Source organism: Lithobates pipiens, unplaced genomic scaffold (genome assembly GCF_037356315.1).
Source record: "Lithobates pipiens isolate NorthernLeopardFrog02 unplaced genomic scaffold, aLitPip1_a1.2 Scaffold_22, whole genome shotgun sequence".
NCBI classification, from domain to species: Eukaryota; Metazoa; Chordata; class Amphibia; order Anura; family Ranidae; genus Lithobates; species Lithobates pipiens.
Genome location: NW_027507784.1, coordinates 112,024,240 through 112,039,666, shown reverse-complemented (window position 1 = coordinate 112,039,666; position 15,427 = coordinate 112,024,240). Strand labels below are relative to the sequence as shown.

The 15,427-nt window shown below is 40.0% G+C and overlaps 1 protein-coding gene across 1 annotated transcript in view; it reads left to right on the top strand.

The window, feature by feature from the left end:
- The first annotated feature begins 7,994 nt into the window (after positions 1-7,994).
- TTN (titin) overlaps positions 7,995-15,427 on the top strand; it is a 337,354-nt gene continuing 329,921 nt past the window's right edge. The window contains exons 1-2 of the mRNA XM_077448105.1: positions 7,995-8,205; positions 10,874-10,977. Of these exons, the coding sequence (XP_077304231.1) occupies positions 10,887-10,977 (91 nt within the window). The 5' untranslated portion in view covers positions 7,995-8,205; positions 10,874-10,886. The remainder of the gene's footprint in view (positions 8,206-10,873; positions 10,978-15,427) is intronic.

The following is a 15,427-nucleotide window of genomic DNA, read 5'->3' as shown; positions in this document are numbered from 1 at the left end:
AGCGGGATGCCTGAGAGACACCATGCGCAGGACGTGTGGGTGTGGCTACCCACACGTCCTGTGCATGTGCGATTGCAATTTAAAACCACATACAGCTTTTTTTTATCTGCTAGCAGTTTTCGTTTTCATTTTCAACGCTGTTTGTATTTTAAACACTATTTGTACATTGGAGACTCGGTGGAGTCCTTTTTACAGCATCTGACTTTATGCAATAAAGAAAAACATTTTTGATTAAAACATATCACACGATTCTGAGCACTTTTTATTTTGCATGAGCCTTCATGCTGGCAAATGTTTGGGAAGTTTGCGGTGGCTGATCACCTGAGCTGTGGAGTCTGCAGATAGGAGACACCCGCTTTTTTACATCTGGTCATCTGGAGCCGGAATTTGTGACATTATACGACTGACCTCCCTTAACCACTTGCTTACTGGGCACTTAAACCCCCCTCAGTCCCAGACCAATTTTCAGCTTTCAGCGCTGATGCACTTTGAATGACAATTGCGCGGGCATACAACACTGTACCCAAATGAAATTTCTATCATTTTTTTCCCACAAATAGAGCTTTCTTTTGGTGGTATTTAGTTACAGCTCGGAGTTTTATTTTTTGCTAAACAAACAAAAAAAGATGCAAAAAAAAAAAAAAAAAAAATCATGTTTTAATAGTTTGTTATAAAATTTTGCAAACGGGTCATTTTTCTCCTTCATTGAAGTGCGCTGATAAGGCGGCACTGATAGGCTGCATTGGTGGGCACTGATGGGCTGCATTGGTGGGCACTGATAGGCTGCATTGGTGGGCACTGATAGGCTGCACTTGTGGGCACTGATAGGCATAGTTAAGGCGGCACTAATAGGCACAGATAAGGCGGCACCGATGGGCACAGATAAGGCGGCACTGATGGGCAAAGATGGGCACAGATAAGATGGCACGGATGGGTGGCACGGATAAGTGGCACGGATGGGTGGCACGGATGGGCACTGATAGGTACCACAGATAGATGGGACTGATGGGCACTGATAGGTGGCACTGATAGGTGGCTCTGATAGGTGGCACTGCTGGGCACTGATGGGCGGCACTGCTGGGCACTGATGGGCGGCACTGCTGGGCACTGATGGGCGGCACTGGGGTGCAGCACCTTTGAGGCAGATTGGGTGGCACTGTGGGTGGCACTGTGGGTGGCACTGTGGGTGGCACTGTGGGGTGGCACTGTGGGGTGGCACTGTGGGTGGCACTGTGGGGTGGCACTGTGGGCATTATGGGCACAGACGGGGGGCACTTACTTTTACTTTGTTATTTTTCAGGATGGCACTGCGGGAGGCAGGTGGGCACTGGCAGGTGGCATGTGGTGCCTTTCATTGCTGGCCGTGATCGGGACTGATGTCCCGATCACGGCCGCCGGTGATCGGCTTTTTTTTTTCTCCTCGCGCTGTCAGCGCGAGGAGGAATAATAGCCGATTACCGGCTCCGTTCTATCACATGATCAGCTGTCATTGGCTGACAGCTGATCACGTGATAAGGGGTCGGGATCGACCCCTTACACGGATCGGTGATCAGGCGAGTCTCACGGACTCGCCGATCACAGAGCGCGCCGCGCGCGCCCCTCAGGGGGCGCGCAGGCCGCTCGTAACCAGGACGACGTCAATAGACGTAGTCCTGGAAATCTAGGTCCGCGCTAATGCCGTCATTCGGCAATAGCGCGGTACCCAAGTGGTTAAACAGGGGGTTGCTGATGATCTGGTAAGCCCCCATCTTATTAGTGGTGATTAAAGGTGACGGATCCCATGTGGTCAAGTATATTATTGTTGTTTTTATTACATATTACATAGAAGAAATAGAAGGAGCATAAATGCAATGACCAGGCCTGCCTAATTGCAAAATGCATGATTGTGATCCAGCAGAACACTTCAGTGGATAACTGCCAGCTGGCCTGTTGTTTTCCTGACTTGTAGCTACAGTCCTCCCAGGACTGAAGATACATGCAGTTTGCTTTCATTTGTTTATGTTAGGATCATTTACAATATACTGTATGTCTGCAGTTCCTTTTTTATTTCTTTATCGTCATTCCAGCTACCACAAGTGCTACTTTACTTACTACCTCCCTATGACTGACACTCGCATATCTTCCTTTCACCACTGACTGTGCCTGTACTCCATTCCTTTACCCTGAAAATTATCCGTTGACCCTTGCATGTCTGCATTCTTGCACCCATCCAGGTTTCAAGCAGCAATATAACATATGTTTGTGTACTGTATATATTAGGGTCACAAGTACTTTTATTTTATGGTAATATTTAGGGACACCGTTGTCATTTACATAACAGCAACAAGTGAATGTAACATTTCAAAACAGGAATGTAATAATGATGCTAAATTAGAAACTTAAAACCAGCATCCCTCCAGGTATTAATCCCTATGAACATCAAATAACCATCAATCTGTATAACAATCTAAAACAGTAGAGAAGAAAAGCAGGGGAGGAAGCGGTGGGAGCTCTCGGTAAGAAAATGCTAGATAACTCAAAATAAAAAGTCTGTATGAGCTCTACTAACACCAATCGTATACTTATAAATACATCCCACTGTACATATTAGATTTACTAAAAGTTTATAGCATCAAAAGCATAGAAAAGCCAACATTAAAATCCAAAGTCATTCAATCGTTACCATGTTCTGAAATCACCTCCCTCACACTGTGCTGTAAATCACAATGGGGAAACAGAACTTGCGTGCAAGCTACCAATCCTGGTCCCTAATGGACCATTTGTTTTCCAAGGGGTAAAGTCCCAAACAAATATGAGCACTCCCTTGAGCCTCTGAAGCAGCCAGCGGTGACCGGCGAAACTGATTAAGCTATCTCATTGTCCACCCATGTCTCTGTGACCAGAGGGCACTCCTTCATTGCTTTGTGGCTTGGCAGATCCTGGATGGAACTGGTATTCTACTTGTTCTGATGACATTGATGCTTCAAAGTATACAATAAGTATCACTTACTACACATATTCTTGGCACTGCATATTTGTTTGGGACTTTACCCCTTGGAATACATATGGTCCATTAGGGACCAGGATTGGTAGCTTGCACGCAAGTTCTGTTTCCCCATTGTGATTTACGGCACAGTGTGAGGGAGGTGATTTCGGGACATGGCTCCACTACATCTACATGGCGATTTATGATATACAGATTGTGAACACAACCCTGATCAACATACCTCCTCTGGGCCACTGTTTATAATTTTGTGTTCTTTTCAGCTGCCTCTGTATTACTTCACCATATAACACTAAGGACTAGTGCTGATCGTGTCTTTTTTCTCAGGATTCCAGGTTCTCATCAGTCCAGGACCAATTCTATATTCACCTTACAGGAATTCAGCCAAGCACTGACCTTTGTATATGTTCTAACATCAATTATCACTCATGGGCACAAATGAGGGCATCAGCTTTATCACTGTGTTTTATACACTAAAATTCATATTGTTATATAGGAATGGCCATTGGATTTTGGATTTTAATGTTGGCTTTTCTATGCTTTGGATACAAAAACTTTTTGTAAATCTAATATGTACAGTGGGCATATTCATACAGGTTTTTTCTATTTTGAGTTATCCAATAATGACGCTAAACTGTGTTAAAATTCAAGGACTTTTCCTGAGAAAATTATTTCCATATTTTCTTACTTTTTTGTGTGTATGTGTGCATCCATGCAAGCTTACCACACCCACAATTCACCATAGTGCATGCCTCATTATTGTCCTCTGGGACAATAGGGATAGGTCATCTCAGGCAAGCAGTACAGGGACTGGTGATTTCTACTGGCAACCTTGCCCCGCAGTCCATCTCTGAAGAGACTGTTGTTGAGGCACCACAATCACCAGCTGTTACCTCAGGTTACAGGGAGCTGTTTCAAACCTTACTGATGGACTGCACACTATACTGCATTTGATGGATCATTCTTCTCTTCCAGGCCTTGGCTCTTTTAGAGCTCTACAGCTGCAAAGGCCTTTCCACTATTAATGAGACATTACAATATGTGGTCAGGAAACATCCTGAAGGGCCCTGGATCCCACCTAAGAGTGTCAATAATTTTCTCTTTTGATAGGGCGGACTTCCTTGCCAGGCTTTTCCCATGACCAAGGCTTCCGTCAGGCCATCCGACTGTGAGTCAGCTTCCTCACTAGAATTCTGTTGGGTGTCACCTAGGTGATCACCTAGGTATCACCTTTGCCTCTAGGAATTTATGGGAGTCATTACTGTGATAGGACAAGTGGTCTAGTCCCTATGCTGGGCAAAACAAAGGTGTTGATTTACTAAAGGCAAATAGACTGTGCACTTTGCAAAGTGCAGTTGCTCCAGAGTTTAGTAAACTAGGTAAAGTTTCACTTTGCAAAGAATACCCAAACACGTGCAAGGAAATGTTTTAAAAAAAACAGCATTTTTGCTTGCACATGATTGGATGATGCCAGTCAGTAGAGCTTCCTCCTCATTTACTAAGCTCTGGAGCAACTGCCCTTGCACAGTGCGACTGCACTTTGTAAAGTGCACAGTCTATTTGGCTTTTAGTAAACCAACCCCTAAGAGTACTACTCCCGACTTCACTGTCTACCATAGAGGCAGCATGTTACCATCTGGCTTTCCTCAGCCAATAATCTTAGCAAGAAAGAAAAAGTTTTGCGCACCTTAGTGACTCCACATCTCCTACATAGATTGTCAGCATGCACAACATGTAGGGTTCCTGTTGAAAGTACCTGCTATTGGGGACATAGTGTGTCTGGATGTATACATGGGACTTTATCACCTGGAGATAGGTCTTTCTTCTGTGGATGATGTGCAGCCTCTTGAGGGAGTCTCCCAGATGCCTTCCTAGATTATGCCCTTAATCAAGTGACTGCTCTTAGCAGTGTAGCTAAGTTTCCTGATGCTCAGTCCATGACAATGGATGCTTCATTGGGCTGGACAGGTCAGGAGATTCTTAGAACCATGATCTGTGCTCAGGGTTTGAATGAATGAATGAATGAATGAAATACTTGTATAGCGCCCAATGCGAACTGAATCGCCTCTAGGCGCTAGGTTTGGCAGGACCTGCAGAGTTCCTCTTTCAGGGACCATATATACTGTATCTCTGTGTATTACAATTGGTGGCTTTTGATTATCCTCTGTCTCTTCTGGTACTCATTTACACCAGTCTATTCTGGAGACTATTCTGTCTTTCATCCCTGCCTAGCCTTGTAAGAGTACATTCTGTGCACCTACACCCTTTCAGTAAGGCTGACTTCATGGAAATCTTTGCGTTTTCTACCAGTCTCAGGGGTCAATTAGCAATCTTTATGGGCTATTGCATTGTGATGATTCTCACATTCTTTGGCTATCTCCCTAGCAAGATTGGTTGCCTGTCAGGCAACCTCATTCTTAAAGTGAAACCTTCCTTTCCTGAATCCTAATAGTTGGGAGTGTAGACTGGCTAGTCTTTTCTTGTCCATTTTTGTCCAATGTTCCATTTTGGGGCTTGTCCTACTGGTTTTTTTATTTTACTCATGACCACATCACATTGTCAAGGGGCTTGATTTACTAAAACTGGAGAGTGCAAAATATGGTCTGGGTATAAACCAATCAGCTTCCAGGCTCATTTAAACAAGCTGAAGTTAGATGATGATTGGTTACAATGCACAGCTGAACCAGATTTTGAGCTCTCCAATTTTAGTAAATCAAGTCCATTGTGTTTCTCCCTTATTAGGTAGTTATGCAACTGAAACCCCTGTTTTTTACACAATTTATTAGACAGTGTAATTTGTCTTTTTTGCTATCTAGCTGATAAGTGTGTTGTTTGTTATGTTCAAAGCCCATTTTATGTGAACCTTACTCCAAAAGCTCTATAAATTGGGGCATTTGCCATTTTTGTTTAGTTATGCCATTCCACCTTTTCTGGTGGTATTTTGTTTTCACAGCCTCTCACTGGTTTAGGCAAGTTAGTGTTCCTTTGAGTGAAGTCATTCCCCTTTGGGGGCAATTTCCTCTATCCTGGTCTTAAACATCATGTTGTCCCTTTGTAGCCTTCTCTTGGTCTTTGGCTTCTTCCCCTGGCCTTGCAGGGGGCTTCACCTTATCTGCTTCAGATTTGGGTGTTGGTCCTTTAGGTAGTTCCATGTTGCAAACAGCTCCCAGTCATTTTTTATGGGCCTTTCAATGGCTCATCCCCTTAGTTGTACTATATTTGAATATCCCACCTGTTTCCGAATTCCTGTGTCCCTCAATGGATGATTAGAAATGTTAGAGTGATAGGTACTGTACACTTTAATTCATCTGTCCATTTTACATAGGCAGTGTGGCATCATGTTACAGACGCATAGCTATTTTATTACAATTGCATAACAAAGTGTAAAAAACTCTTTAGAATATTTTTTATGTTATTTATTTAACCACTTGCTTACTGGGCACTTAAACCCCCCTCCTATCCAGACCTATTTTCAGCTTTCAGCGCTGTCGCACTTGGAATGACAATTGTGCGGTCATACAACACTGTACCCAAATTACATTTTTATCATTTTTTCCCCCAAATAGAGCTTTCTTTTGGTGGTATTTGATCACCTGTGTGATTTTTTTTATGTAAAAAGACCAAATTTAAAAAAAAAATAATTGTTTTTATTTTGTTTTAAAATTTTATAATGGGTAATTTTTGTCCGTCATTAATGTACGCTGATGAGGCAGCACCAATAGGTGGCAGTGATGGGCACTGATGGGTGGCAGTGATGGGCACTGATGGGTGGCAGTGATGGGCAATGATCGGTTACACTGATAGGCAGCACTTCTAGGTGGCACTGATTTGCACCACTGGTGGGCATTGATAGGTGGCACTTGTGGACATTCATAGGTGGCACTTGTGGGCATCGATAGGTAGCACTTGTGGGCATTGATAGGTGGCACTAGTGGACACTGTTACTCTATAAATGAGGCATAATTGCCTCTTCCTTTTAGGGGCCGATGTCCCTTTAAGATAAGCCGGTGATCGGCTTTTTTTTATCCTCTGCTGTCAGTATGAGGAGAAAAAAAAATGATCACCGAGCTTTTGTTTACATCATGTGATCAGCTGTCATTGGCTGAAAGCTGATCACATGGTAAGGGGCGAGGACCGACCCCTTACTCGGATCGGTGATCACCCGAGTCTCAGTGACTCTGTGTTTACAGTGCCCTGTAGGGCGCGCGCAGGGAGCGTGCACAGGGGAGGCCGTCATATGACGGCATCCCGGGAATTCACATACGCGCTGTGGTCGTCATTCGGCCATAGCGCGGATGTCAGGTGGTTAAATATGTATTAATAGTTTTAATTTGAAAATTTTGAAATACCTGCATTATTACCAGTGTGAAAAAGCTCAAATCCATATAATAAAAATAGTTAACCCAAGCAAAAAAATAAAAATATGACAAACTGTGCTAGAACGAATAGCTTTTTAAAATGATTAGTGGATGTAATAAAGCCTAAAATTCCTAATTTGGTATCATTGCTAATTGTTCCACTACCATTCAAAGTTGAAGATTATGGGGCAGATTTAATAAAGAAGCAATTTTCATTCTTGTAAAAGGTTTCTATTTACAAACTACATTTCATATTATCAGGACTTTGGATTGAACACAAGCTTTCTTATGGCTTTACAAAATCATCTCCTATTAGTTTAAACTAATTTATGCTATTATTGATGCCATGTTCATAACATTAATGATTGGAGTCTTATGTGTCTTCTTTCCACCTAAAAGACCTAGAACAAATAGACTCACTTCCCCCCACCCAGAGCACATGCTGAGTGTCTGCTGTGAAGATAACTTATAGAATGACAAATTTAGCACCAGCAGTCATAGGGACAGGTGTGACATTACATAAAATGGACCACCCTCTTGCAGTATCCCACGTGGTAGCTGAGGAATAGAGTCAGCCCATGAAGTGACGAAGCAGGGCTGGGAGTAGATCAGGGGTATAAAAGGTAAAACCACCATGTTAGCACTTCTGAGCAGTTCGTGCATCCCCAGCCTTACCTCGGGTGTAGGGATTGCATAGAAAAACAAAACTACACACAACCAACAACTGTGTAGTTTTGTTTTCTAGGCACAGAGGCGCAACCATTTATGCACTGGGATTGTCTAACACTACTGTTTGGGATAAGGACGTCGTTTTCCAACTGTTGGGCTCAGTCCCAACCCTTTTAGGCACTCTGGAAACATCAGGTTAGTAGTTAGATTATTGTTTGCTAATAGAGTAATTCATATGTACTTAATTAAAAAAAAAATAACATTATAACTAAATTGTAAAATGAGTTGTATTTGCATTTCTAAAGATTTGTGTGTGTGTGGACGTATGTATGAATTAATCATACATACGTGTATGTATTGACTAACTAAATCATACATACGTGTATGTATTGACTTACTGAATCTCATATAAAGAATAACAAAATAAAAAAAATGCAAACGTTGGTTCAAATGGTCACTTAGACACTGAGGATACTAATACAGCTTAAACATGTATTGTACTAACACATTTAGCTTAAAGAATGTCTTAAAAGACAAACTTTAAGTATGTTGTACTTTTGTGTAGTCATGTTAACTTACAAGGTTATGTTACCCAGACAGCACAATGCCAGGAATAACTCTGATAAGATGCATGAGGTATCAGCTAGGCACTGATGTCTTTTTAAGGGAATCATCTGCTCCCATATCTATGTCATTCCTGCCATTGCCACTTGTCTCCTGTCAGTCAAAGCTCTTGGTTCTAATTTTAGCACATGCCCTTTTGTGATCTGTGCTGATTATCCTTATAAAAAAAATGAATACATGATACAGCACATATGATTAAAACACATGATTATTTTTTGTACTTTTTCAATGTTCCATTTCTATTTTTATGTAAATTATATAAACCATTTAAAATCTCTTTTTACAAATTAAACATAGATTTTAACTTTTTTTCATTTTTTTCATTTTTTTTTTTTAACATTAAAAAGTTGCTGCACAATAAATGCTATCCAGCTACATCTAATTAATGTTACATCAATATCATGTATTATTAAATCAACATTATTAGCTTTACATTTGACTTATATAGCATCTACTATTTTAAGAATTTTGCAGTAGTGCCTTACAAATACTTTAAATATTAGAGAGATAATTGGTTTAAGCCTCAAATGTATTATACCAATACCCATAAACGCCTAAAAGTATTTAAAAAAGTATAGATAGATAGATAGATAGATAGATAGATAGATAGATACATACATACATACATACATACATACATACATACATACATACATATTGAAATATAACACATACTACTTTTATAAAAGTTGGCTAAAAAAAGAAAGACATTTTTACAGCTCTTTTACACATTTATTAATTCTGAAGCCATTTTTGAAAGCTTAAGTGGTCCTTGAACATATTGGGTTGCTGCACAGTGAATGCTATCCAGCTACATGTAATTAATGTTACTTCATTATCCTTTATTATTAGATCAACATTATCAGCTTCACATATGACTTATATAGCATCTAATTTTTAAAGAATTTTGCAGTAGAGTCTTACAAATACTTTAAATATTAGAGAGATAATTGGTTTAAGCCCCAAATGTATTATACCTATATTTAAAAAATTATAGATAGATAGATAGATAGATAGATAGATAGATAGATAGATAGATAGATAGATAGATGGATAGATAGATAGACATTGAAATATAACATATGCTACTTTTATAAAAGTTGTCTAAAAAAAGAATGCAATTTTTACAGCTCTTTTACACACCTTTTTACTTCTGAAGCCATTTTTGAAAGCTTGAGTGGTCCTTCAACATATTGTGTTATTATACATCATACATTATTATCCTTTATTATTAAATCAATATTATCAGCTTTATATGTGACTTAAATAGCATCTATTTTTTTAATAATTTTGCAACAAATACTTTAAATATTAGAGAGATAACTGGTTTAAGCCTCAAATGTATTATACCTTTATCCATAAGCGCTAAAGAGTATTTAAACACGGATAGATAGATAGATAGATAGATAGATAGATAGATAGATAGATAGATAGATAGATAGATAGATAGATAGATATTGAAATATAACACATACTACTTTCATAAAAGTTGGCTAAAACATTAAAGCAATTTTTATAGCTCTTTTATACACTTTTTACTTCTGAAGCCATTTTTGAAGGCTTAAGTGGTACTTCAACATATAGCCCATAGTTTTAAAAATAACAATGGTTGATACAATATTCATAAACAAATAAATACATTCATTAAAAATCATCAGATATTTGATGCTCTTTGCATGTGCAGCATTAAGGCTCCATGCACACTGGAGCTCATAAACTGCAGTTTATTGGAGTTTGGGCGTTTTTTTTAAAAGCCCATAAACTCCACTCTATGTTAGCCTATGTGTCCATGCACACATGGACGTTTTTCAGCTTTAATGAGCAGTGGAGTTTATGGGCTTTTTTCTGAACGCCAGAAATTCGCGTTCAAAGTGCCGTTTTTCACTGCCAAAAAACGACAAACGCTGATAAACGCTCATAAACGCTTATAAACGCGCGTTAATTAGTGTTCAGCATTCTATTTTTTCAATGCATTGTGGGAGTTTGGAATGTACTGTGGGATTTTTGGAGTGTCCTCTGTGTATTTTTATTGAAAACGCCCATAAACGCTAATAAACGCTCATAAACACTAGTACAAAACGCTGTTAAAAGCAAGTTTTTCAACCAGCGTTTTCTGCCAGCAATATGGCGTCCAGAAAAAGCTTTTTTGAGCTTCAGTGTGCATGGAGCCTTAATGTTTATGTTTTATCTACTGAATGTGTTGTACATCAATTTATTTATTTTTTTATTAACTTTTCAGAGTGCCTATAAACATGGCTTTGCAAGCACCGACGTTTATACAGCCTTTACAAAGTGTTGTGGTACTGGAGGGTAGTACCGCAACCTTTGAGGCTCAGATTAGTGGTAAGTAGTTTTTACATACATTTATATCAGTTTTTATTTTCTGTACTTTTTATTTTTATGTACTCTTTTACCATTGACTTGGATGTTAAAATATTTTGTGCTAAAATTAGAAATGCTTTAATAGAACTGCTTGCTCACGTTTAAAGGTGTACAGCACAAAATTAATATCTCTAGACAATGCCATTTTAAAAATCATACTGATTTCTAGCGATGCAAAGACATTTATATTATTCAACCAATTCTCAACTGGGTTTAGTTTGTTTCCTATCAAGTATAGCTGCAATTGTATTATTCTAGTATGGCAAAAAATATTTATTTGTTTTTATATTGTTGATTGTACTTTTATATTCCATTGTTTTTTTTTAGATGGATTGTATTATTTGTTGTTTGAAAACACAAAAAAAATCCTTAAAAGTCCTTAATCCTTAAAAGTTTCAAATTATTATAATTAATTCATATAAAATAGCCAACACATGGCCAAATAATATTAAAAAATATATATTTTTATAATGACGCCTCCTAGCTCATATCCCACCATCTATATAATATTGCCTTTTGTTAGTTGGTTGATGTATAAAATAGCCAACACATGGCCAAATAATATTAAAAAATATATATTTTTATAATGACGCTTCCTAACTCATATCCCTCCATCTATATAATATTGCCTTTCATTTAGTTAGTTGATGTATAAATACAAACAACATCTTTAAAGACATCTCTACACTAACATATGTATGAATAGGAATTTCAAAGCCACGCTTGTGTGATCCAGAGCTAAAGGAAAGACAATGTTATATAGATGGTGGGATAGGAGCAAGGAGGCGTTAATGTATATGTTTTAAAAAAAAATGTGTTGGGCCATGTGTTTGCAATTTAAAATAAATTGATGCAAATAAAACAAAGCTTTTATGGAATTACATAAGAGCTGTATTACGTCCCTGGTAAACAAAGGTAGATATAGGTAGCTTGAACTTCATGGGGATGTTAATACCTATGACAATAAGTCAGTGTATGGGTCCCTATACTTACTATTAGGCCTCATACACAAGGGTGTATTAAAATACTCCTATCTACACTGGGCCTTTTTGCCAGATCCTTCTTTTAAGCTTTTAAAAAATGCTTGTTTTGGTGCATATTTACATGCGTTTTTTAGGCATATGGCTTTTAAAAGCATATGAGCTTCTACTGGCCAGAATATTCATTTATTCCATCCACTTGAATAAATTTACATGCATATTGTTGCCTAGTTTGTGTGGTTATGTGCATACACCTCAATATGTATGCATGTATATACATGTTGGCATGTTTATGCAGGTTTAGGTGTGCACATGCCTAAATTATGCTCATAAGCTTCTCTCCAAATGCATTTTGGGGCATTTTTTAATGTTTCTAAAAGTTGCTATTAAAATACGGTTCTAAATGCTTAATGTGCAGGCTAACATTGAACTGGATTTAAAGGCATATAAAAAAAAAAAAAAAAATATATATATATATATATATATATATATATATATATATATATATATAAATATATATGCTGGACGCCTGTTAAAGTCGTGTTTTTTTTATGCCAATGTGCATAATGCCTAACACTTATTGTCCAAATAATGCATCTGTTTATGTGGACATATGACTTCTGTCATTTGAAATTTATGTACCACCATGCCAACTTTCCTGATTGCCGCCATTCTGAAGTACCAAACATTCAGGGCCTGATTTAGAAAAGTGTGAAGCAAGGTAAAATCAAGAGTGACTGAGCCTGAAATAGTTAGCATTGGAAAAAGTGCATTAAAGTGAATTGCATCTGTGCGCACTTCAAGCATTCAATATAGGCAGGAAAAGTTGAAAATATTGGGGTTGATTTACTAAAGGCAAATTGCGCTTTGCAAATGCAGTTGCTCCAAAGCTTAGTAAATCAGGTAAAACTTCACTTTACAAAGAATACCCAATCAAATGCAAGGAAAATAAAAAAACAGCATTTTTTCTTGCACATGATTGGATGATGGAAGTCAGCAGGGCTTCTGCTCATTTACTAAGCTCTGGAGCAACTGCTCTTGTAGATTGCAACTGCACATTGCAAAGTGCACAGTCTAATGGCCTTTAGTAAATCCACCCCATAGTTTCTTCTTTGAATGATTGGATGTTTAGCATACATTGTGATCAATTGAGGTGAAGTGCAATGTAACAAATTGACTGGATTTACTAAATGGGGAAGTGATGTGCAGTAATTTTTTTAATGTTGGCAAAAGAATTTCATGATTTTTAATTCCCTACACTTGATTGGATGTTTGAAGTGCACATAAGGTTACTTCACTTAATTTTCTATTCTAGTAGGCTAGTACCAAACACAGCTTAAGGTGTACGTAACGCTAAAAGTATTTTATTATCTTAGGATAGAGGGGGGAATGGTTAGAACCTCTGTCATGTTTTTACTGCTATGACAGGTTATATCTATCTATATATCCTTCTGTGGTTTTGGAGATTTGCCCTCAAATCCTGATTGGTAAAATCAGAAGAACAGGAAGTGAGGGCAAATCTCCAAAAACACAGAAGGATATATAGATAGATATCCTGTCATAGCAGTAAAAACATGACAGAGATTCTGATCATTACCCCTTTATCCTAAGACAATCTTCATCAGCAACAAAGGACAGAAATATTTTGTTTAGTAGATAAAGGCCCCTTTCACATGGGCTTTCCAATCAAGTCCACCTGTCAGTTTTTTAGGCAGACCTGATCAGACTCTCTGTTCACTCCTATGGAGCAATGGATGTCAGCGCTGAGATGTCCGATGACTAGTGATGGACGAACTTCCGACGGGACGTTTCGCGAACGCGAAACGCGAACGGACACAAACGTTCGCGAAAACGACCGTTCGCCGCGGGCTCCATTGACTTCAATGGGAGGCGAATTTCGCAAACCTTTAGGTCGAATTTGCGGCCACGGGGTAATTATTAGGGGGTAGCACGTAGTCCCACCACCTGGACAATAGCATAATACATGTATGAGGTGAATTTGGGATCGATAACTACAAGCATTTTTTTTTTATTTGGGAAATTGTTCTGACAATTCAGGACTATGGAGCTAATGAAGGCAATGGAGGAGAGGGAAGGTCAGGGACCAGGGTAGGCAAACAAGAGGGTGCAGGAGATACAGAGCACTGACAGCAGCACCGTAATACAGAGCACTGACATCAGCACCGTGACATACAGCGCTGACAGCAGCTCCGTGACATACAGCGCTGACAGCAGCTCCGTGACATACAGTGCTGACAGCAGCTCCGTGACATACAGCGCTGACAGCAGCTCCGTGACATACAGCGCTGACAGCAGCTCCGTGACATACAGCGCTGACAGCAGCACCGTGACATACAGCGCTGACAGCAGCTCCGTGACATACAGCGCTGACAGCAGCTCCGTGACATACAGCGCTGACAGCAGCACCGTGACATACAGCGCTGACAGCAGCTCCGTGACATACAGCGCTGACAGCAGCTCCGTGACATACAGCGCTGACAGCAGCTCCGTGACATACAGCGCTGACAGCAGCTCCGTGACATACAGCGCTGACAGCAGCTCCGTGACATACAGCGCTGACAGCAGCTCCGTGACATACAGCGCTGACAGCAGCACCGTAAGCAGCCCCAGGAGGAAGTCAGCACAGCACAGGGATGGTGTGATCCCCTCATAATAAGAACCCCCAGGAGGAAGTCAGCACAGCACAGGGATGGTGGGAGCCCCTCATAATAAGAACACCCAGGAGGAAGTCAGCACAGCACAGGGATGGTGGGAACCCCTCATAATAAGCAGCCCCAGTAGAAATATGACACCGCTCAACCTCTTCAAAGAGGAGGGTAGGGGCATATAGTACGGTGTGCTTTTTTGGGTCAGGGAAGTGAGCCAAATGAATTAAGAAGGTCTGTGTGCTTGATTCCAAAAATTGTTTATAGACATATACATGGTCTACTGATCACATGTGTTGAATTCCTCCGAGATCCATGCCTCATTCATTTTTAGAAATGTGAGGTAGTTAACACTGTGGTGAGCTAGGCGAGTACGCTTATCGGTCACAATCCCCCCTGCTGCGCTGAACGTCCTTTCGGACAGGACACTGGATGAGGGGCAAGCCAACAGTTCGATTGCAAATTGGGCAAGCTCTGGCCAGAGGTCAAGCCTGCCCACCCAGTAGTCTAGGGGTTCATCACTCCTCAGAGCGTCCACATCGGCCGTTAACCCAATGTAGTCGGACACCTGACGGTCTAGGCGTTCCCTGATGCTGGATCCGGATGACACCTGTCGATGGGTCGGCTGAAAGAATGACCTCATATCCGAAGTCACCAACACATCTTCAAACCGGCCTCTTCTTGCAGGCGCTGTTGGATTGGTACCCGCAAATCCTTCTCTGGGAGTGGGAATTGCTCCTCTGCCAGCGCACGCAAAAGCAGAAT